We start from the raw sequence: 20,873 nt of genomic DNA, 5'->3' as shown, positions 1-20,873 counted from the left end.
CAGTATTTTCTAAGGAAGAATTTCCTATCCACCTATGCAGAATATAAACCCTTCTTCATTAAGTTAATATCTGCTATTAGCAGCCTTGATAAAAGCAAACACACAGCCAGGACACTGCACACATCCATTTTGCTTTCCTGCTCTGTCCAAGAAGTGTTTTATGGATGCTGAGCATTGAGGCTCTGCTGCATTAGAAATTATTGATCAATAGAAGTGATGGATGCCAGGTTGGATGAGGCTTGGAGCAAGCTGCTCTAGTGGAATGTGCCCCTGACTGTGGCAGGGGATGGAACTGGGTGAACTTTAAGCTCCTTTCCAACCCAAACCATTCCATGGTTGCGTGAAAGCTGCTTTCACCTCCTCACTTTGGAGTGGGGTTTCTGAAGGACCCCAACACATCAGCACAGTGAGCTGATGTTTCCCATTAGGCTTAAACTGACTCTTCAGGCTATGGCCTGTGACTGCTCTCAACACAACCACATTGGAGCTGTGTCTGCCCATCACCCTTCACTGCAAGTGCAGAGAACCAAACAATTTTTCCAGAAGAAACCGCTGATATGGAGGTTTAAAATAGATCCAAACTGAATCCAAGCCCCAGATGCATCCTTGTCTCCATAAGGGGAACCTTTGCTGACTAATTCCAATGTGGAAACTTACAATTAGATAAAATAACCCCTTGACCAGTGTGACTCAACCCTCAGACCATGGAATGAGAAATCATGAATAAGCTGCAGCTGGGATGGAAAATCAACTTTGCCTGGATGGACAGACAAAAGGAGAATAGGAGATGATGGGGGAATTCTGGACAACACCAACAGTCTTTGAGCCATGAAACAAGTTGGGCACATCTGGATACAACATATGGCCAGAAGCATGGAGCATCTGTGTCATCAGCACCAGATGACATCCAAGCAAAAGCCAACACTGCTCAGACAGTGTCTGCAAAGGCTGTTCCCAGACCAAGTTGCATGACTGCTTATCACAGGGGATGAAATTCCACCCTGCTCCTAGGTCTGCATGGTGGTAGCTTTCCATGGAGCAGGCCCACCCAGGAAAGCAAGACACCAGCTACATCCTATGGAGGAAATAAGTACATTTCCTAGGAGGAAATGAGCAGATGGGCACATGAAGCTGAGAGCTGCTCTGGATGAGGTTCCCACCACCATGGGGATGGAGACGAGTAAAACAGTCACAAAGAGCAGCTTCTACAGGTTGGAGAAGCCCAAGAGGACAAACATGGTCACACTCAGGTGGTTTCCCTCCAGCCACTCTCTTGGCAGCAGGAGACAAAGAAACATGGGAAGCGGTTGGATCACTTCTCCCAGCTCACAGGAACACACAGGGCATGAGGTTAAGGCAGGATTTGGGGTTTCCTCTGTGAATGCACCCAACTACCTGCAGATAAAACAATGATGGCTGAAGGTCATAAATAATATATTGAAAAATAATACCTTGATAAAATAATAGTCTATAGTTAATGCATGGAAAACATTACCTTAAGTCTTAAATGCGGAACCTCTGGCTGGGCTGTTATGGAAGGAATTGGTGCTGTAAAACATCAGCATTTTCCCATGAACATCCAAATAATTTATAACAAGTAGGCTTGTTTGGGATGATTTCTTTCCTGTTGGGAGGATTGCTCTTCTTTAAGGACAAGTAAATACAATAATATCATGCCTTCATTTGCCACATGAATTAGTGATGCATTAAATAGATAAGAGGTCAAATCGAAGTGATTTTCTGACTCTACAGGTATGTTTGTGTCCGGCCTCTGGTCAAATGTTCACTGCAGAAAGTCCCTTGACCCACCACCAATGCTCTTCTCAGGGTGCTGGTGGCTGCCTTTGCTGCAAGGACACATTGATGACTCCTTTCAACACAGAGGACACCACAACCACCTTGTCCCTCTCTGCTAAGGTGCCCCCAGCCTGTCTTGGTGCTTGGAGCAACTGTTCCCCATGGGCAGGACTCAGCATTTTCCCTTTTTGAAGTCTGTGTGATTTCATCTGCCCATTTTGGACCCAAAATTGGCCTCTGAAAAGCCATTTTGCTTCATATTCTCCAAATTTAAATATCCTCAGGGTGGCTCTTTGGTGTGTGCAAAAGGAGGAAATGAAACCAGGAGTGGGACATATTGCATGTAGAGAAAAGCAGCTGACAGCAGACAGGGTTTTGCTAAAGCTTTAACACCTTTAAAGGTGTTTAGAAGATCCAGCTGAAGTTGTCTACACCCACCTCAGGCAGGGGGATGAAGGGAACTGCTGTTTCCCATTGCTAATGGCTCACAAACTCAATGGCCATCTCCTCATCCTCATTCATCTCCTTCACTTCGGGTAATCCTTATATAACTAAGTTATAGATATATAAAGAGCAGACATCTCCAACATACACACCTTGTATCTACCACCACTGAAAGCAGCCATTCTCAATACCACTACTTGTGTAAACAGTGCAAAACATCCCCCATCCCACATCAAATACCCACATCTTCTCATACACAGAAGCATCCTTTTCTCTGTGGTCTCAGCTTTACACACACATGCTGACACTACAGGTGTCTAAAGCCAGCTGAATGCAGTCCTGCCCATGGGTCTGTCCTTGCTCAACCCAACCTTCCCCTTCTCACTTTCACCCTTTCTCATGATACGGGAAATGCAAATTTCTCCTTTTGGGTTCAAAACCCATAAATCAGAATCCCAGAGAGCTGTGGGTTGGAAAGGGCCTTGAAGCTCCCCCAGCTCCAACCCCTGCCCCGGGCAGGGACCCCTTCCACTGGAGCAGCTGCTCCAAGCCCCTGTGTCCAACTTGGCCTTGAGCACTGCCAGGGATGGGGCAGCCACAGCTTCTCTGGGCACCCTGTGCCAGCGCCTCAGCACCCTCCCAGGGAACAGCTTCTGCCTAAGAGCTCAGCTCAGTCTCCTCCCTTGCAGGTTAAAGCCTTCATGGGGGTTATGGGGAACCTCCACCTACAGCCAAACATGACAGGAAAGTGCATGTCACACGGATCAGCCTGATCCCCCAGCAGTGCACACTGCCACAATCTTGGCATCATTTGGGTTCCAATCCCTTCCAGAGCCATGTCAAGTGTACATCTGAACAGACCAAAAAGGAGGAGGAAAAAAACCAACAGGCAATAAACAAGCAGGAACACAGACCTGGGCCAAGTTCAACCAAGGCTCCAGAGCATCAGCAGAGCTGGTGATGAGGAGGCAGATTCAAGACCAAGCCAAGTCAGGTCGAGTCAATCCCTTGTGCAGGATCAGGTGAAAAAACTGCTAGGAAGGTGTGTGAGAAATCCTTGGTCACCCCCAAAAGATTCCATAGGTGTGCTGAACTGCTGCTAAACTGGAAACCACAACTGCTCTAGTAAAGCTCAATCTGCCTGTTCTGAGCTTAAATAGAGATGGGGGAAAATAGGAAGAGGGTGGGGATGGAGCCCCAGCTGAGGCTGCTCAGGGGGATGAAGGCCTATTAGTTAAAGCTGGGATAATTCCTCTCTGCCTCAAAATGCCTTTTTTTCCAGTCTTGAATACAGGGGAAGTCCTGAGGCACCAGCTCAGCTGCAGGACATCCAGGCACTACATGTGGATAACCCCAGTGGGGATGGAAAACTGGGCTTTCCCTTCACAGAGGGACATCAGCAGCTCCAGAGATGGAGTCACTTGTGCTTCATGTCCCTTTTGAGGACTGTGTGCAAGATCTGGAATGTCTCTCAACCCATTCTCATTGTGTCAGTCTGTTCAGACCAAAACCTTTGCATGGTCCACAAGTATGTCAGAAGCATCCTATGAGCCCTCATCACTGCTGCTGTGCAGCTGTGCTCAGGCATGGCTCATCCATGCCATGTCTCTCAGATGCCCAAGCACCACAATGCCTTTCAGAGGTGATTTCACACCCTTTGCTTTTCCTTCTCTTTGTTTTCCTCTGCTAAAGCATGAGCAGCCCTGGAGGCTTCCTCCCAGCAGAGCACATGCAACTGTATTTACAGCCCCAGCACCACAAGCTGGGCTCTTGCAGTCTGGCAGGAGCTCACCTCTCTTCACATCAGGAGCTGAACAGAGCTGATGCTGGCACCTGGATGTTCTCTGCTGCACTGGGGATAAACCCTTGGCTCCCATCACTCTGTGGCAGAAGGAAGGCGCAAGAGGTAACACCAACACAAAGCACAGCCTCACCTGCACAGAGGCAATGGGCTTGTTTCTGCATGTCCTTGTGTCCTCTTCAGTAAAGCTGTGCCAGAGAACAGCCTTACCAATGTGGGTTTTCTTCATAAGAAGGGGGAGCAATGTCTTATATAGGTTGTTTTTTTATTACATAGGCAGCTAAAGCAAGATGCACTGATTTATTTGATACTTAAATGAGAATTAATTTTATTCTGTTATACAGAAATGCAACATTTCAAATTGTCAGCAGAATACAGTCACTAATAAATCAGCCTTTAGAATAAACCTGTTATAACATCAACTCCTTTTTAAAGCAAGATACTGAATGCCCATTGGTTTAGGATGTTTTATCGTGTCAGAGTAAGGTATAATTCGTTAATTTAACAATGTCAATGTTATTTGTTGTAAATGATCTCAAACAGTTTGTTAAATGTGATTTGGTGACTGGAATGATAATCATAAGCCAAAGGAAATGTGTGTGGGTAATGCATGTGTAAGCTGGGCTTTCACTGGGAATGAGATATTCACTTGCTCCACATTTGTGTGCAATCCTATGAAGATCCTCTGAGGTGTCTTCTGACACAAATTTCCTTCACATTGCAAGTGATTAAAGATCTGATTCTTTGTTCAAACACACGTGCTTGACTAAATCCATAGCTTTAATTGTCCCAGCATAGAAAAATTAAAATGCCGTTCACTGCTTCAACAAACTCCCTGTTCTGTTCTGAATACCTCATCTGAAAAACAGAATATATATATATGTATGTCTATATGGTTAGAAAGTATATTGGAATAATAGAAAATGTAACAGGTACAGTGGTCATTGATTGCAGATAGATATGGTCCAGATCTGAATATCCATTTTTGATCAGTTTGTTGTTTCTCTTCCTTTTGCCTCAGCAGGGAACACCTGGTCATGGCCGGAAATCACACACAGATTGAATTCATCCTGTTGGGAATTACAGACAGACCATGTGCACAAACTCCTCTTTTTGTCCTGTTTCTATTGATTTACATTGTCACTCTGGTGGGGAACGTTGGCATTATCACATTGGTTCGGGTGTCTCCCAGCCTCCACACCCCCATGTACTTCTTCCTCACCCATTTTGCCTTCATTGACATCTGCTATTCCACAGTCATCTCCCCCAGGATGCTGGCAGACCTCTTATCAGAGGACAAAACCATTTCTTTCACTGCCTGCAGGATGCAGTTCTTCACCTTTGCTTTCTTTGGTGTTGTTGAGTGTCACCTGCTGGCCATGATGGCCTACGACCGGCACGTTGCCATCTGCCAGCCCCTGCTCTATGTGACCATCATCTCCAGCCGTGTCTGCTGGCAGCTGGTAGCATCATCCTATCTATTCGCCTTCCTCAGTGCCATCGCCTACACATGGAGCGTGTTTGGAGGTTCCTTCTGTGGTCCCAACCACATTGACCACTTCTTCTGTGATGAAGTTCCTGTTCTAAAGCTCGTGTGCTCTGACACCCACAGCAGTGAGATGGTCATCTTTGCCTTTCTCACTATCAACGAGGTGGGTACAATTGTGGTCATTTTGCTCTCCTACGTCTCTATCATTCGCACTGTGCTGAGGATGTGCTCAGCACAGAGCAGGGCCAGAGCCTTCCACACCTGCGCATCCCATTTGATGGCTGTATCCATGTACTTTGGGCCAGCATTCTTCATGTACCTACAGCCTCCATCTAGTCACAGGAGTCTGGATAAAGTGGTTTCCATCTTCTACACAGTGGTCACCCCCATGCTCAACCCATTCATCTACAGCCTGAGGAACAAAGAGGTGAAGGGGGCTCTGGTCAAGTGTGGGAGGAGACTGTTCAACCATAGGCAACTGAGACGAGTTCTTTCATCCAGAACATACATAGGATGATGCTACCGGCTGTCAGTTCACATCCAGTGTGAAAGCCTATGGGGCACTGAAATACTGAGGTTTTCCAGTGATACTCATGACTTTATCGAAGTTCTTCTGCAGGTCTTACACAAAAAGTCAATGACAGTATTGAATGAGAAACAGACCCTCAATATCACACCATTCTTGGAAGAAAACAAGAGGTGACTGAGCTTCAAACTTCACTTCTCTTCACAGTCCCCAGCCTGGAGGAAGAAATTACCCTCAATTATCCCAGGCAGCATTTCCACACAGGAAGCTCCAATGAGCTTCATTGAGTTACAACTTTTGTCATTCATAAACATGTGTTTCTCTTGCAAGATCCTTGACCTTGTCCCACAGCTCCAATAAAATTCCTCACTCTTACCTGTGAGCTCTTTATTAAAGCTGCTGGGGTGGGAGGGAACAGGAAGTGCAGTTTTACATTTGCTTGCTGAGAAAGAGTAAGAGAAAAGGTTTCAAAAGATTCACTGCATTTGTTTGTGCCTTTCAAAGAGCAGAAGCTAATGGGAATCAAGGTCTAAGCTGGGACTTTGAATATGTCGTGGTTTAAACCAAATCCTCACAGTACTCTCACTCATTCCCCCCCTTGCTCCCCCAACTCCCGGAGAGTTAGGAAGGAGAATCCAAAGAATGTAGGCCCCGTGGGTTGAGATAAGAACAGTTTAATTGCTAAGGCACAACACAAATCACTACTGCCATTACTACTACAAATAATAATGATAAAGCCAATAACATCCGAAAAGAATACAACACCCCCCAGCCACCGACCCATAACTCACCCCAACCCTGCCCAGACGAGCACCAACCAATACCTCTTCCATTTCCCTTCAGAGCTCCACCCTTCCAGCTTTCTCCCCCAGTTGCATCCTGGGCATCACGTGCTATGGTATGGAATACCTCATTGGCTAGCCTGGGTCAGGTGTCCTGTCTCTCCTTCCTCCTGGCCTCCCCTCCTCCCCAGCACAGCATGTGCTCAGAAAAGGCCTTGAACAAAAACACCCTCAAAACATGCTCGCTATCAAGCAACTGTTCCCAGCCCAGAACTCAAACCACAGAACTGCACCAGCCACAAGAAGGAGAAAAATGACTGCCACGGCTGAACCCATGACATTATCCACCCCTTATTCCATACCATTCACATCATGCCCAGATCTCACATTTCCAATACACCATCACTCTTAAGTCCACCCCTCGATCATGAGTCAATCTCTATGTTGCATCTCTGGACTGATGGCCTGAAATATCTGGGCCCACCAGGCTCAAAATCATTCACCGTCCCCTTCAGCAGCTCTACAGCTTGCTGCTGGGGACTCCATACAGCTGCCTTCCACTTCCAATGCTTCCAAAGCACTGGAGGGGCCCAGTGGACCAGATACCCATACTGTCCCACATGCCCTGCCACTCATGACTGTCCAGCCTTGGGGACAGTCTCCTGGTGCTCCGATATCCTTGTCTAACCCTAGACAAGACCCAAACCTGACTCTGCTTAACTTTTGGGATCAGACAAAATGGTTGTGTGTAGAACACACTCTGTGTGTGTGTCACCATGCTGATCCCTAACACAATCAGCAGGCAGGTCCCAAGGGCACCCAAAAACCATTCATAACCATCAGAACTCTCAGCTGCTCCTGCTGCACTTGTCACTGGGGCTGATGTAGCTGCCCTGCTTGCCAGCTCTCCCACCACCAGCTTCTCTTCTCCCGAGTCCGGATCTTCCTCCTCTGCCTTGCTGGGAAGTGCTGTGTGGTCTCCTGCATCCTGCTGGGGCTCGGCGGGTGACTTCCGTGGGGACACTCTCGGCCGTCGCAGGGTCTGGAACGGCCGCGGGACTTGGCTCTTCCAGCGCCTGCTCCCCCTGCTTGGCTACTGCCCCTCTCTGCTCCTCTGCCGCCTCCCCCGGATGCTCTGCTACAGCCGTTTGGTTCCCGGGGCCGCTCTCTCTGGCAGCCTCAGCTGGTGCTGCCGGCTCCTGGGGCTGCTCCTTCCTGGCTTCACGCAGCCTCACACAGACAGAGGTGAGGACAAGGGCAAGGATGGTGAAGAGCAGCGGGACGGCCTGGTACAAGTCCAAGTCCACGGCCATGTCCATCCCCCCCTGCTGCCGGAGCCCCACAATATTACAAGTCATTGCTGTAAAGTACAGTGAAACAAAAACTTTAGCCCAAGCCCCATGATTGTTTAACACAAATACATCTAATCCATACACAAAGTACCTGGCAAAATCCTGAAACTATGAGATCCAGAGAAAAAACTCTGAGAGCCAATAAATCAGCATTGTGATGAGTGAGTATAAATCTGCTCAGATCTGTTGTTATCTCAACCCCTCGTGCCCCACGTTGGGTGCCAAAAAGAACTGTCATGGTTTAAACCAAGTCCACACACAGCTCGTTCACTCACTCCCCCTATCGCTCCCCCATCTCCTGGAGATTAGGAAGGAGAATCCAAAGAATGTGGCCCCCATGGGTTGAGATAAGCACAGTTTAATAGCTAAGGCACAACACAAATCACTACTGCCATTGCTACTACAAATAATAATGATAAAGCCAATAACAAGTGAAGAGAATACAACACCTCACCAGCCACCGACCCATAACTCACCCCACCCTCCCTGACCGAGCACCGACCAATACCTCCTCCATCCCCCCAGAGCTCCAGCCCTTCCGGGTCTCTCCCGTTTACATCCTGGGCATGACGTGCTGTGGTATGGAATACCTCTTTGGCTAGCCTGGGTCAGGTGTCCTGTCTCTGCTTCCTCCCTGGCAGAGCATGAGCTCAGAAAAGGCCTTGGACAAACCAAACATTGGAGTAGTAACTCAAAACATACTTGCTATCAGCAACCGTTCCCAGCCCGAAAGTCAAACCACAGCACTGCACCAGCTACCAAGAAGGAGGAAAATGACATCTACTGCTGAACCCAGGACACGCACCTACTCAGAAAACATTCTACAATTACATTGAGGAAATGGAGGTGATACTAATGACCAGAGAATAACACTTGAGCATAAAGTTCAAGTGATTACTCTAATTCTCTCACTGAATAGACTCTCTCCTATTTTGCCCATGCATGGATATGGTCTGGATGGAGAGGGACTGGCAGAACAGTGAGCACTGGCTGGGTTGTTGGGTGCAGAGGTTGATAGATTCTATCCTGCAGGAGGCTGGAGAGTACCACAGGGGTTTATCTCCCTAACCTATCTAAACTGAACAGAAGGAGAGCACCACGTTGTGCAGGGACCATCCCACAGTACCTGAGCAAGAGAAGTAGGGCAGGAACAGAGACCTGGGCCAAGTGCAGCCAAGACAAGCAAGCTGGGGATTACAAGACAGGTCCACAGCCAAGCTAAAACAGATCAAATCAATCCCCTGGTCAGGTTTAAGTCCAGCATTTGCCAGGAAAGTCCATGAGCAAACCTAGGTCTAAGGATCATCAAAGGATTTCATAGGTGTGCACACCTCCTGCTAAACCAGAAATCCTCAAGTATAGTCCAACCACCTTGGCCTGAGCTTAAATAGAGATGTTGGGAAAATGGGCAGAGGGTGAGGATGGAGCACCAGCTGAGGCTGCTCAGGGGGATAACAGCCTGGGACAATTCATTAATGCCTCAAACTGCCCATTTCTCACCCTTGAATACAGGGGAAGTCCAGAGGCACCAGGTACTGCATGTGGATAACCCTAGTGGGGATGGAAAACTGGGCTCTCAAGTGTGCACAGAGGGAAAACAGCAGCTCCAGAGATGGAGTCACTTGTGCTTCATGTCCCTTTTGAGGACTGTGTGCAAGATCTGGAATGTCTCTCAACCCATTCTCATTGTGTCAGTCTGTTCAGACCAAAACCTTTGCATGGTCCACAAGTATGTCAGAAGCATCCTATGAGCCCTCATCACTGCTGCTGTGCAGCTGTGCTCAGGCATGGCTCATCCATGCCATGTCTCTCAGATGCCCAAGCACCACAATGCCTTTCAGAGGTGATTTCACACCCTTTGCTTTTCCTTCTCTTTGTTTTCCTCTGCTAAAGCATGAGCAGCCCTGGAGGCTTCCTCCCAGCAGAGCACATGCAACTGTATTTACAGCCCCAGCACCACAAGCTGGGCTCTTGCAGTCTGGCAGGAGCTCACCTCTCTTCACATCAGGAGCTGAACAGAGCTGATGCTGGCACCTGGATGTTCTCTGATGCACTGGGGATAAACCCTTGGCTCCCATCACTGTGTGGCAGAGGGAAGGCACAGGAGGTAACACCAACACAAAGCACAGCCTCACCTGCACTGAGGCAATGGGCTTGCTTCTGCATGTCCTCTTTTCCTCTTTAGTAAAGCTGCATCAGAAATCAGCCTTACCTGTGTGGGTTTTCTTTGTAATAAGAGGGGGAATTGGCTTTTGCACTTTGGTTTTCTTTCACATAGGCAGCTAAAGCAAGATGCACTGAATTACCCAAGAGTTAAATGAGAATGAATCTTGTTTTGTTATAAAGAATTGAAGCATTTCAGACTGTCAGCAGAATATGGTCACTAACAAATCAGCCTTTGATATCAGCACATTTAAACACCAGCTCTGTTTTCAAGTAAGCAACTTAATGCCTATGGGTTTAGGGTGCTTCAGTGTGCTGGAACTCAGAGAGATATAAAACATAACTTCAGTAATGTGAATTTTATCCTTTTTGAATGATCAATAGCACTTTGTTAAATGCGAATTTAGGACTGGCATTAGAATTAAAACCAAAATGTGTGGAGGTCAGTAGTGTGTAAGCTGGGATTTCATTAGGAATGTGACTTTCTCTTGCTCCAGGTTTACTTGCACTCCTATGAGGTTCCTCCAAGCTGTCTTCTGACAACAAATTGCCTCAAATCTGAAAGTGAGTAAAGATCTGATTCTTCAGTCAAACATTAAAAATCAGGTGCTTGAATAAATTCATAGTTTATGTTTCTAAGCAGAGAAGCATAAAGATGCCTTTTCTTTTCCTTCAGGCCCTCTCTGTTCTATTCTAAATATCTCCTATGAAAACAAAACATATAATTTGGGTTTAAAAAATACAAATCAAAAATATTAATTCCACAAAAACATGGCAGCTAAATTGGTGACCAACTGTAGTTAAATATGGTCCAAAAGTGAATTTCTATTTGCAATGATTTTCATGTTTCCCTTCCTTTTGCATTGGTAGGTAACACCTGGTCATGGGAGGAAATCAAAGCCAGATTGAATTCATCCTGTTGGGAATCACAGACAGCCCCTGTGCGCAGACTCCTCTTTTTGTCTTGTTTCTATTGATTTACATTGTCACTCTGGTGGGGAACGTTGGCATTATCACATTGGTGAGGGTGTCTCCCAGCCTCCACACCCCCATGTACTTCTTCCTCACCCAGTTTGCCTTCACTGACATCTGCTATTCCACAGTCATCTCCCCCAGGATGCTGGCAGACCTCTTATCAGAGGACAAAACCATTTCTTTCACTGCCTGCATGATGCAGTACCTCATGTTTGCTTTCTTTGGTGTTAGTGAGTGTCACCTGCTGGCCATGATGGCCTATGACCGGCACGTTGCCATCTGCCAGCCCCTGCTCTATGTGACCATCATCTCCAGCCGTGTCTGCTGGCAGCTGGTAGCATCATCCTACCTATTCGCCTTCCTCAGTGCCATCATCTACACATGGTGTGTGTTTGGAGGTTCCTTCTGTGGTCCCAACCGCATCGACCACTTCTTCTGTGATGAAGTTCCTGTTCTAAAGCTCATGTGCTCTGACACCCACAGCAGTGAGATGGTCATCTTTGCCTTTGTCACCATCAATGTGGTGAGTACGAGCATGGTCATTTTGCTCTCCTACATCTCTATCATTCGCACTGTGCTGAGGATGTGCTCAGCACACAACAGGACCAGAGCCTTCCACACCTGTGCCTCCCATTTAATGGCTGTCCTCTTGTTCTATGGTACAACATTCTTCATGTACCTACAATCTCCATCTAACCACAGGAGCCTGGATAAGGTGGCCTCTATCATCTACACTGTGGTCACCCCCATGCTCAACCCATTCATCTACTGTCTGAGGAACAAGGAAGTGAAGGAGGCTCTGCTGAAGTGCAGGAAGAGGTTCTTCAACTACTGTCAACATGAAAGAGTTGTGTCAGCCAGGACACGAACAGTTCATGTCAAGTGAGTGTGATAAACACATAAATGTATTGGGTTTCACAAATCCTAGGTGTGGTTGTGTGGATATAACTGTACAAGTTTACAGTAAGAAAAACAAAGCTCAATAAAGACACAAGATTAGACAAATTACAAAAAAAGGTCAAAACTCTTGAGCAAAATGGAGTCACATAGTAGAAGAATCTGTGAAGGTAAAGAAAAAGGGGGGGGAGGGTGTGTGCTTTATATAAGCTAGTTCCTGGAAAATATAAAGTACTCTTTAGCTTAACTTTGGTTGTAGAAAGAAAGCAAAATTTATGTTGTTAGTCTGTGGAATTTAGTGGCTGCACTAAACATGAGTTAATTGTTTCACACAAGTCCTCTAAAGTATCTTTAGCTTTAAAGAACAATGTCTGTGTTGTAAGTCTGTGGTGAGATAACAAGATTTAGTGACTCCGCTAAACATGAAGGAGTTATTTCACACCATCCTTGTACTTATCAGTTAGTTTAGAGACAGAGCCTCCCAAACATCTGCTCGCTTGGGATGCTCCTTGTCTGCCCATCCTGCTATGAATTGTGCAGGAAGGTCACACTGTTTTAAATCTTTGCTAGTTATCAGAACAATTACAGATCTGGCTGGTTTAGCCAGTTGTGTGATTACTGGAGCGTCCAACTGTGCCAAAGGTGAAAAGTACACTGTGAGGAAGACTGCTTACTTCATCTTGAAGACCCCTACTCACATGAGGACTGCTTACTTCATCCTCAAGACCCCTGCCCACAATAACTGCAGAGCAGTGTGCAGATGCCAAGAGTAGGAGACTTATGATAATAAGTTCCTGGAATGAGTTATAATGTTCCCTGCCTGTTTGCAGGAAGTATGAATATGTATGTGACTAATGGAATTGTGAAAGTATAGAAACCTGTAACAACTACTGATCACTTGCGCCTCTGGCTATGGTCATGGGCCCAGTGCTCTTTGCTTTTGCTTTATTTACTTTGTCCCTCAGTAAAAACTTATCTTGTTTAGAGGAGGGAATTCTTATTTCACATGAGGAAGTCTACAGGGCACTAAAACAATGGGATTTCCCCATAATCCTGGTGATTTGATGTAGGTTTTTCCACAGTTCCTGTAGAAGAGACAATGACAGTATTGAATGAGAAATACACACCCCAAATCACATCTCCTTTGGAAGGAAAACAAGAGGAAAAGGAACCTCAAACTTCATTTCAATTCACAGTCACCAGCCTTCTGGAAGACATTACCTTGAGTTATCCCAGGCCTCATTTCCTCACAGGAAACACCAATCAGGTCTACTCATTTATAACTTTTGTCACTGATAAATACCGATTTTTCTTGCAAGATTCCTGACCTTGTCCCTCAGCTCCAATAAAATTCCTCACTCTTACCTGTGAGCTCTTTATTAAAGCTGCTGGGGTGGGAGGGAACAGGAAGTGCAGTTTTACATTTGCTGGCTGAGAAAGAGTCAGAGAAAAGGCTTCAAAAGATTCATTGCATTTGTTTGTGCCTTTCAAAGAGCAGAAGGTGGTGGGAATGAAGCCCCAAAGCTGCTCCTTTGAATATCAAGGGGAAATCTGTCCTGAGGCTGTAGCTGCACAACAGATTTCACCTAAAGGAAGAAAGTGTAGGCAATATCATTCATAATAGAGGATGATGAACTGTGCTGAGCCTACGCAGTGTTGAAGACAATTTGGGCACATGAAGGGTTCCTCTCATTCAATTTAAGTGGTGGTTTACATTCACCTTAAATGCAGTTCACTCAAACTGAGATAAATGGAATTCCAGCTGGGGATAAGCACCCACATCCAATGTCTATGCCCAGCCCATGCTAAAGTACACCAGGAAAACAAAATGGTGTATTGCACTTACAATTTAAGCATAGCAATCTTCCATAGATGAAAGACAATCTTTAATACAGAATCAATGGTAACTGAGAGCTGTCTGGGTCTCCAAGAAGCCAAAACACACTGATGGGGAAAATATCTTTCCTTTACCTGCTGTGAGTGGGAATTAACTCGTATTGGGAAAGTATATGGATGGTGAACACTCTCTTTCATGTGCTCTGGGAAGCAGGTGCTAGAGAGGAGACATTGTCTTAGATCTGGGAGAAAAGTGTCTTTTCCTGCAGTGAATAAAGAGCCAGACGTGGCACAATAAAATGCTAAAGAGATTGGCAGGACAGAGACCTTTGATATCAGAGAGCTTCCTGTAAATACTTCACCAAACCTTCTTTTCCTGCTTCAGTTTGTTGGATATCTGTGCCTTGACTGTACATACAAGATCATGGAGCAACAAACAGCATAAGTTGGACCTCAAAAGATCATTTGTTTCCAGCTTTCAAGGGAAAGGAGCCTAGATGAGAAATGTCATGTGTAGAGCTCATCCCTGCTTGATAAATTGCCCCACTCTGGTGTCCTTATTTCCTCTTGGCCTTGATAAAGTTCTCAAAGCAGAAACAATTGAAATGCCCAAACATTTATCCAGAATTGGTGCTACATTCCTAAGAGAGCTCTGCATTGCCATAGTCTTGTATGTGGTGGATTCAGCTCAGGGAACTGCCAAAAGGAACCTCAGTCTAACATGCAGGAGAGGTACAATTGTCCATGCCAGCAATACAAGAAACAGGCTTGAGGTTTTGGAATACATTTTATACTGAGAGCATCATTGCATGATTCTGCTTCAATCTTTGCATGGAAGGAATCTGCAAAATTCAGAATCCCCTGGCTGAAGATACAAACTTTCCACATCAAATACATGATAGAGGTCTGTTCCATAAAACTCTAACATCATACTTGGCAAAAAAACCCAAAAAGACTATAGATCAGAGAATAAGAATTGAATCAAATGTGCACAGAGAATAAGAATTTAATCAAATGTGCACTTTATTACACTATTTTCCTCATTCAGAAGACTATCTCCTATAGTACCTGTGCAAGGATATGGTCTGGATGAAGAGTGACCACCAGAGCAGTGAGCACCGGCTGGACTGTTGCATGCAGAGGATGATGGGTTCTGCTCTGCAGGAGCCTAAATATTGCCACAGGGGTTTGTGTCTTGAATCTTTTTAGAAAGAGGCAAAGGAGAACACCCTGGTGTGCAGGGCCCATCCCACAGTACCTGAGCAAGAGAAGTAGGGCAGGAACAGAGACCTGAGCAATGTGCAGCCAGGACTCCAGAGCATCAGGCAAGTTGGCACCAATAAGCCACGTCCAAGATGAAGTCAAGTCAATCCCCTGGTCAGATCCAGCAGTAAATGAGAAAGCCTGGATCACCATCAAAGGGTTAAATAGATGTGCACTCCCACTGCTAAACTAGAAACCAGAACTCCTCTAATACCAAAACTCCACTAATAAACCTCAACATCCTGGGCTGAAATAGAGATGGAGAGCAAATAGGCAGAGGGTGGGGATGGAGCACCAGCTGAGGCTGCTCAGGAGAACAGAGGCCTGTTGGTTCACCCTGTGACAATTCATCATTGCCTGGAAATGCCCTTTTCTCACCCTTGAGTACAGTGGAAGCCAGGAATACAGTGCTGTTGGACATCCAGGCACTACATGAGGGATTCTATAACCACACTGAGGATGGAAAACTGGGCTCTCAAGTGTGCATAGAGCAACAGCAGCAGCTCCAGAGATGGAGTCACTTGTGATTCATGTCCCATTTGAGGACTGTGTGCAAGATCTGGAATGTTTCTGAACCCACACTCATTCTGTTGCCAAGGTCAAACTGAAACCTTTGAATGGTCCACAAGTATGTCAGAAGCATCCTATGAGCCCTCATCACTGCTGCTGTGCAGCTGTGCTCAGGCATGGCTCATCCATGCCATGTCTCTCAGATGCCCAAGCACCACAATGCCTTTCAGAGGTGATTTCACACCCTTTGCTTTTCCTTCTCTTTGTTTTCCTCTGCTAAAGCATGAGCAGCCCTGGAGGCTTCCTCCCAGGAGAGCACATGCAACTGTATTTACAGCCCCAGCACCACAAGCTGGGCTCTTGCAGTCTGGCAGGAGCTCACCTCTCTTCACATCAGGAGCTGAACAGAGCTGATGCTGGCACCTGGATGTTCTCTGCTGCACTGGGGATAAACCCTTGGCTCCCAGCACTTGGTGGCAGAAGGAAGGCACAGGAGGTAACACCAACACAAGGCAGAGCTTCACCTGCACTGGCGCAGTGGGCTTGCTTCTGCATGTCCTTGTGTCCTCTTTCATAAAGCTGTGTCAGAGAACAGCCTTACCAATGTGGGTTTTCTTCATAAGAAGAGGGAGCAATGTCTTATATAGGTTGTTTTTCTATTATATAGGCAGCTGAAGCAAGATGCACTGATTTATTTGATACTTAAATGAGGATGAATCTTAGTCTGTTATACAGTAATGCAACATTTCAGACTGTTAGGAGAATATAGTCACTAACCATTCAGCCTTTTGATTCAGCCTCTTTGAACATCAACTCCTTTTTAAAGCAAGAATATGAATGCCCATTGGTTTAGGTGCTTTATCGTGCTGGAGCTCAGGAAGGTATAAATCATGGATTTACCAATGTGAATGTTATTTGTTGTAAATGATCTCAAACAGTTCGTTAAAGGTGATTTGGTGACTGGAATGTTAATCAAAAGCCAAAGGAAACTGTCTGTAGGTAATGCATGTGCAAGCTGGGCTTTCACTGGGAATGTGATATTCACTTGCTCCACATTTATGTGCAATGCTGTGAGGATCCTCTGAGGTGTCTTCTGACACAAATTTCCTTCACATTACAAGTGATTAAAGATCTGATTCTTTGTTCAAACACATGTGCTTGACTAAATCCATAGCTTTAATTTAACCAGCATAGAAAAATTAAAATGCCATTCACTACTTCAACAAACTCCCTGTTCTGTCCTGAATACCTCATCTGAAAAACATAACACATATATATGTATAGGTATATTTGGTTAGAAAACAGATTGGAATAATAGAAAATGTAACAGGTACAGTGGTCATTGATTGCCGATAGATATGGTCCAGATCTTAATCTCCATTTTTGTTCAGTTTGATGTTTCTCTTCCTTTTGTCTCAGCAGGGAACACCTGGTCATGGGAGGAAATCACACACAGATTGAATTCATCCTGTTGGGAATTACAGACAGACCATGTGCACAAACTCCTCTTTTTGTCTTCTTTCTTTTGACTTACATTGTCACTCTGGTGGGAAACGTAGGCATTATCACATTGGTTCGGGTGTCTCCCAGCTTCTCTTCTCCAGACCAAACAGCCCCAGTGTTCTGAGCCTGACTCCATACAGGAGCTGCTCCAGCCCCTGAGCATCCTCGTTGCTTCCTCTGGACTTGCTCCAGCAGCTCCATGTCCTCCTTGTGTTTGGGACACCAGAGCTGTATCAAACCCTTTGGTCCTTCCCTCAGTTCTTCATTTGGAAAGGTTTATCAAGCAGGCAATGGAGACAGTGGTCACTGCCTTACCTCAAGGATGAGCCTCCTTTTTGGGGGAACTACCGTCATTTAGCACAAGTTAGACACAAAACACTATGGTGCTGTCTCAGTCTTGCTATCGAAAACAGCTGACTCTTATTTGGATGAATTATTGAAGGCTCAGGCCTTGATTAAAACCACCTGAAGCTGTTTGAAGAAAACCATTTGTTGTGCTGGTTCTCCATACCCTGCACTTGCTGTGTCATCTCCTTATCTGTAAGAATGACCAATAGTGAGCAACAAAGGCCAGTAATGATCAGTTCCATGACCACATATTCCACATATTCCTTCCTTACCTCCAAAGCATTGAAGAGCTCCAAGTGTGCTTTCAAAACCTGGATAGATGTGGCAGCAGCTTTCGCTCCCACAGCCTCCTCAGAGCCCCCTGCACCTCCTTGTTCCTCAGGCTGTAGATGAGGGGGTTGAGGGTTTGGGTGAGGATGCAGTAACACAGCGACACCAGCTTTGCCTGACCCCATGAGGATGCCCCATGAGGCTGGACATAGGTGAGGATGGCAGGTGCGTAGAAGATGGTGATGGCAGCCAAGTGGGAGGCACAGGTAGAGAAGACCTTCAGCCTCCTGCTGGCCAAAGGGATGTGCAGGACGGTGTGCAGGATGTAGGTGTAGGACACCAGGATCATCAGGAGAGACACAATGATGTCAAACGCAGCATTGTAAACCTGCAAGAGCTCATTTGTGCTTGTGTCTGAGCAGGAGAGCTGCAGGAGGGTGGGCAGCTCGCAGAAGAAGTGGTTGATGCTCCTGGCCTGACAGAAGGACAACCTCCCTGCCAGCGTGGTGTGCACCAGGGAGGTGAGGAACCCCATGGCGTACACCAGCACCATCATGCCATAGCAACGTGCCCTGGTCATGGTAGTGGTGTAGAGCAGGGGCTTGCACACAGCCGAGTATCGGTCGTAAGCCATTACTCCAAGCATGAGGGTCTCAGAGACAGCCATAGCCAGGTAAACATACATCTGAGCAAAGCAACCCCAAAAGGAGATGTGGCTTCTCCCCTGCAGGAAGGTCTGCAGAGCTTTGGGGATGGTAGCAGAGGAAAGGCAAAAATCTATGCAAGATAAGTGGGTGAGGAAGAAGTACATGGGGGTGTGGAGGTGGGGGTCAGTGTTGATGAGCAGGATCATGGTCAGGTTCCCCAGCACCATTAAAACATAGAGGGATAAGAGTACTGTGAAGATGGTGGTTTGTAGCTCTGGGGCATCAGGGAAACCCAAGAGGATGAAGCTGGAGAGAGCAGTGAGGTTTCCTCCATCCATCATTTCAACAAGGTGATGGGTTTGGATTGAAATGAAATGAATCAGTGAAATACACCCCTACGAGAGAAACAACGTGGAAGTTTAGTTGGAGTTTAATCCATAAAGTAAATGCAGTAAAAATTGTTGTCTCTGTAATGGTGTGTTTCTGTCTGTAGCCCAAGATCTGAAGAGGTCAAAGAGGTGAAGGAGCTCATTACACAGCCTGAAATTAAAAGAGAATAATTCTAATATGATTGTTATACACGACACTAATGATACCCTGATAAACATCATGTCTATCTAAGAGTAATACAATAAAATCAAATAAATACATCGCCAAATGTGGAAAACAGAAAAGATTTTGTATTTTCTTCACTGACTTCTGAGAATTTTAAGATTTTTTTCCCTCTTTATTGTGTTTTAAATACTGAATCAATGCTCTTCTGTAGCTTCTTTAGTTGTGGTGCATCCTTTTCATCACAACACAAAGCCATGTACTTGAATTTTGCTTTAAGTTCTAAGCGTATTTGCTTTTGAAGAACCCCCACCCTGCATAAGGTTAAGTGAAAGCAGCAGTCTTGGCTCCAGCAGAGCTTTGCTGTGACCGCAGTGAGCTTCCTATGACCAACCCATACATCCACCTGAGGGTGTAAAACATACCAGATACAGACCAAAATGTTAAGGCTTTACTTTGGATATTATCTTCTCCGCCATTCAATTCCTCTGCAGATGAATTATCTGATGGAATATCTATGTATGAATGGTTACATTGCTGCTAAATTACCCCTAAATTTGTTGTAGATGGAGTCAGGAACGTGGGGTTTTGAAGCAAACCTATCCCTTCCAGTGCATTTTATTCACACCATGGTCTAGCATAGAATGGTTTGAATCAAAGGTACCTTAAAAGTCATCCAGTCCCAACCTGCTGCCAAAAACCCCATGGTGCATAAGGTTAAGGTAAAGCAGTGCTCTTGGCTCCAGCAGAACTTTGCTGTGATTGCAGTGAGCTTCTTATGACCAACACAAATATGCACCTGAGGACGTTAAATATATCACCTATAAAGCAAACAGTTAAGGCTTTAGCTTGCATATGCTCATATCCCCCATTCATCCCCTCTGCAGATGGGTTATCTGATGGAAGGTCTAACTATGAATGGCTACATCGCTGCGAAATTACCCCTCAATCAGTTGTAGATGGAGTCAGGAACGTGGGGTTTTGAAGCAAACCTATCCCTTCCAGAGCACTTTTATTCACACCATGGTCTAGCATAGAATGATTTGGGTCAAAGGGACCTTAAAAGTCATCCAGTCCCAACCTGCTGCCAAGAACCCCCACCCTGCATAAGGTTAAGTGAAAGCAGTGGTCTTGGTTCTAGCAGAGCTTTGTGGTGATTGCAGTGAGCTTCCTATGTCCAACACAAATATCCACCTCCAGGTGTAAAATATATCAGGTATAAAGCAAACATTTAAGGTTTTAGCTTGGATATTCTCAAATCCCCCATTCAACCCCTCTGCAGATGCATTATCTGATGGAAGATCTAACTATTAATGCCTACATCGCTGCTAAAATATTGCTAAGTCATTTGGTCAGGAATGTGGGTGTTTCTGAAGCAAACCTACCCGATACTAGGGCACTTTTATTCACAACATGGGTTATGATAGAATGGTTTGGGTTGAAGGGAGCTTAAAGCTCCTCCAGCTCCAACCCCAACCCCTTCCACTGGAGCAGCTGCTCCAAGCCCCTGTGTCCAACCTGGCCTTGAGCACTGCCAGGGATGGGGCAGCCACAGCTTCTCTGGGCACCCTGTGCCAGCGCCTCAGCACCCTCCCAGGGAACAGCTTCTACCTAAGAGCTCATCTGTCTCCATTCTGCCAGTTCAAAGCCATCATAGTGGATGCTATCCTCAAGGTCTCAGTATAGGAACAAGGGGAAGGGGCCAGCTCTATAGAGCT

At 45.9% G+C, this 20,873-nt stretch overlaps 3 protein-coding genes across 3 annotated transcripts; 2 read left to right on the top strand and 1 right to left on the bottom strand.

Moving 5' to 3' along the window:
- Positions 1–5,079: 5,079 nt before the first annotated feature.
- LOC117436447 (olfactory receptor 1020-like) lies at positions 5,080–6,048 on the top strand. Its single transcript, XM_034064502.1, has one exon. The coding sequence runs from the start codon at positions 5,080–5,082 to the stop codon at positions 6,046–6,048; it is 969 nt and encodes a 322-aa protein (XP_033920393.1).
- Positions 6,049–11,237: 5,189 nt separating this feature from the next.
- On the top strand, positions 11,238–12,215 carry LOC101872156 (olfactory receptor 1038-like). The gene has a single exon (XM_005140109.2). The coding sequence runs from the start codon at positions 11,238–11,240 to the stop codon at positions 12,213–12,215; it is 978 nt and encodes a 325-aa protein (XP_005140166.2).
- A 5,775-nt stretch (positions 12,216–17,990) lies between these two features.
- LOC117436446 (olfactory receptor 8I2-like) lies at positions 17,991–18,941 on the bottom strand. Its single transcript, XM_034064501.1, has one exon. The coding sequence runs from the start codon at positions 18,939–18,941 to the stop codon at positions 17,991–17,993; it is 951 nt and encodes a 316-aa protein (XP_033920392.1).
- Between the last annotated feature and the right edge of the window lie 1,932 nt (positions 18,942–20,873).

The sequence above is a fragment of the Melopsittacus undulatus genome, chromosome 7, assembly GCF_012275295.1.
Source record: "Melopsittacus undulatus isolate bMelUnd1 chromosome 7, bMelUnd1.mat.Z, whole genome shotgun sequence".
In the NCBI taxonomy this organism is placed as follows: Eukaryota; Metazoa; Chordata; class Aves; order Psittaciformes; family Psittaculidae; genus Melopsittacus; species Melopsittacus undulatus.
This window is presented reverse-complemented; position numbering and strand designations above follow the sequence as displayed.

Excerpts from the sequence above, each read along its gene's own strand:
- LOC101872156 (XM_005140109.2), top strand. The coding sequence starts at position 11,238 with ATGGGAGGAAATCAAAGCCAGATTGAATTCATCCTGTTGGGAATCACA.
- LOC117436446 (XM_034064501.1), bottom strand. The coding sequence starts at position 18,941 with ATGGATGGAGGAAACCTCACTGCTCTCTCCAGCTTCATCCTCTTGGGT.
- LOC117436447 (XM_034064502.1), top strand. The coding sequence starts at position 5,080 with ATGGCCGGAAATCACACACAGATTGAATTCATCCTGTTGGGAATTACA.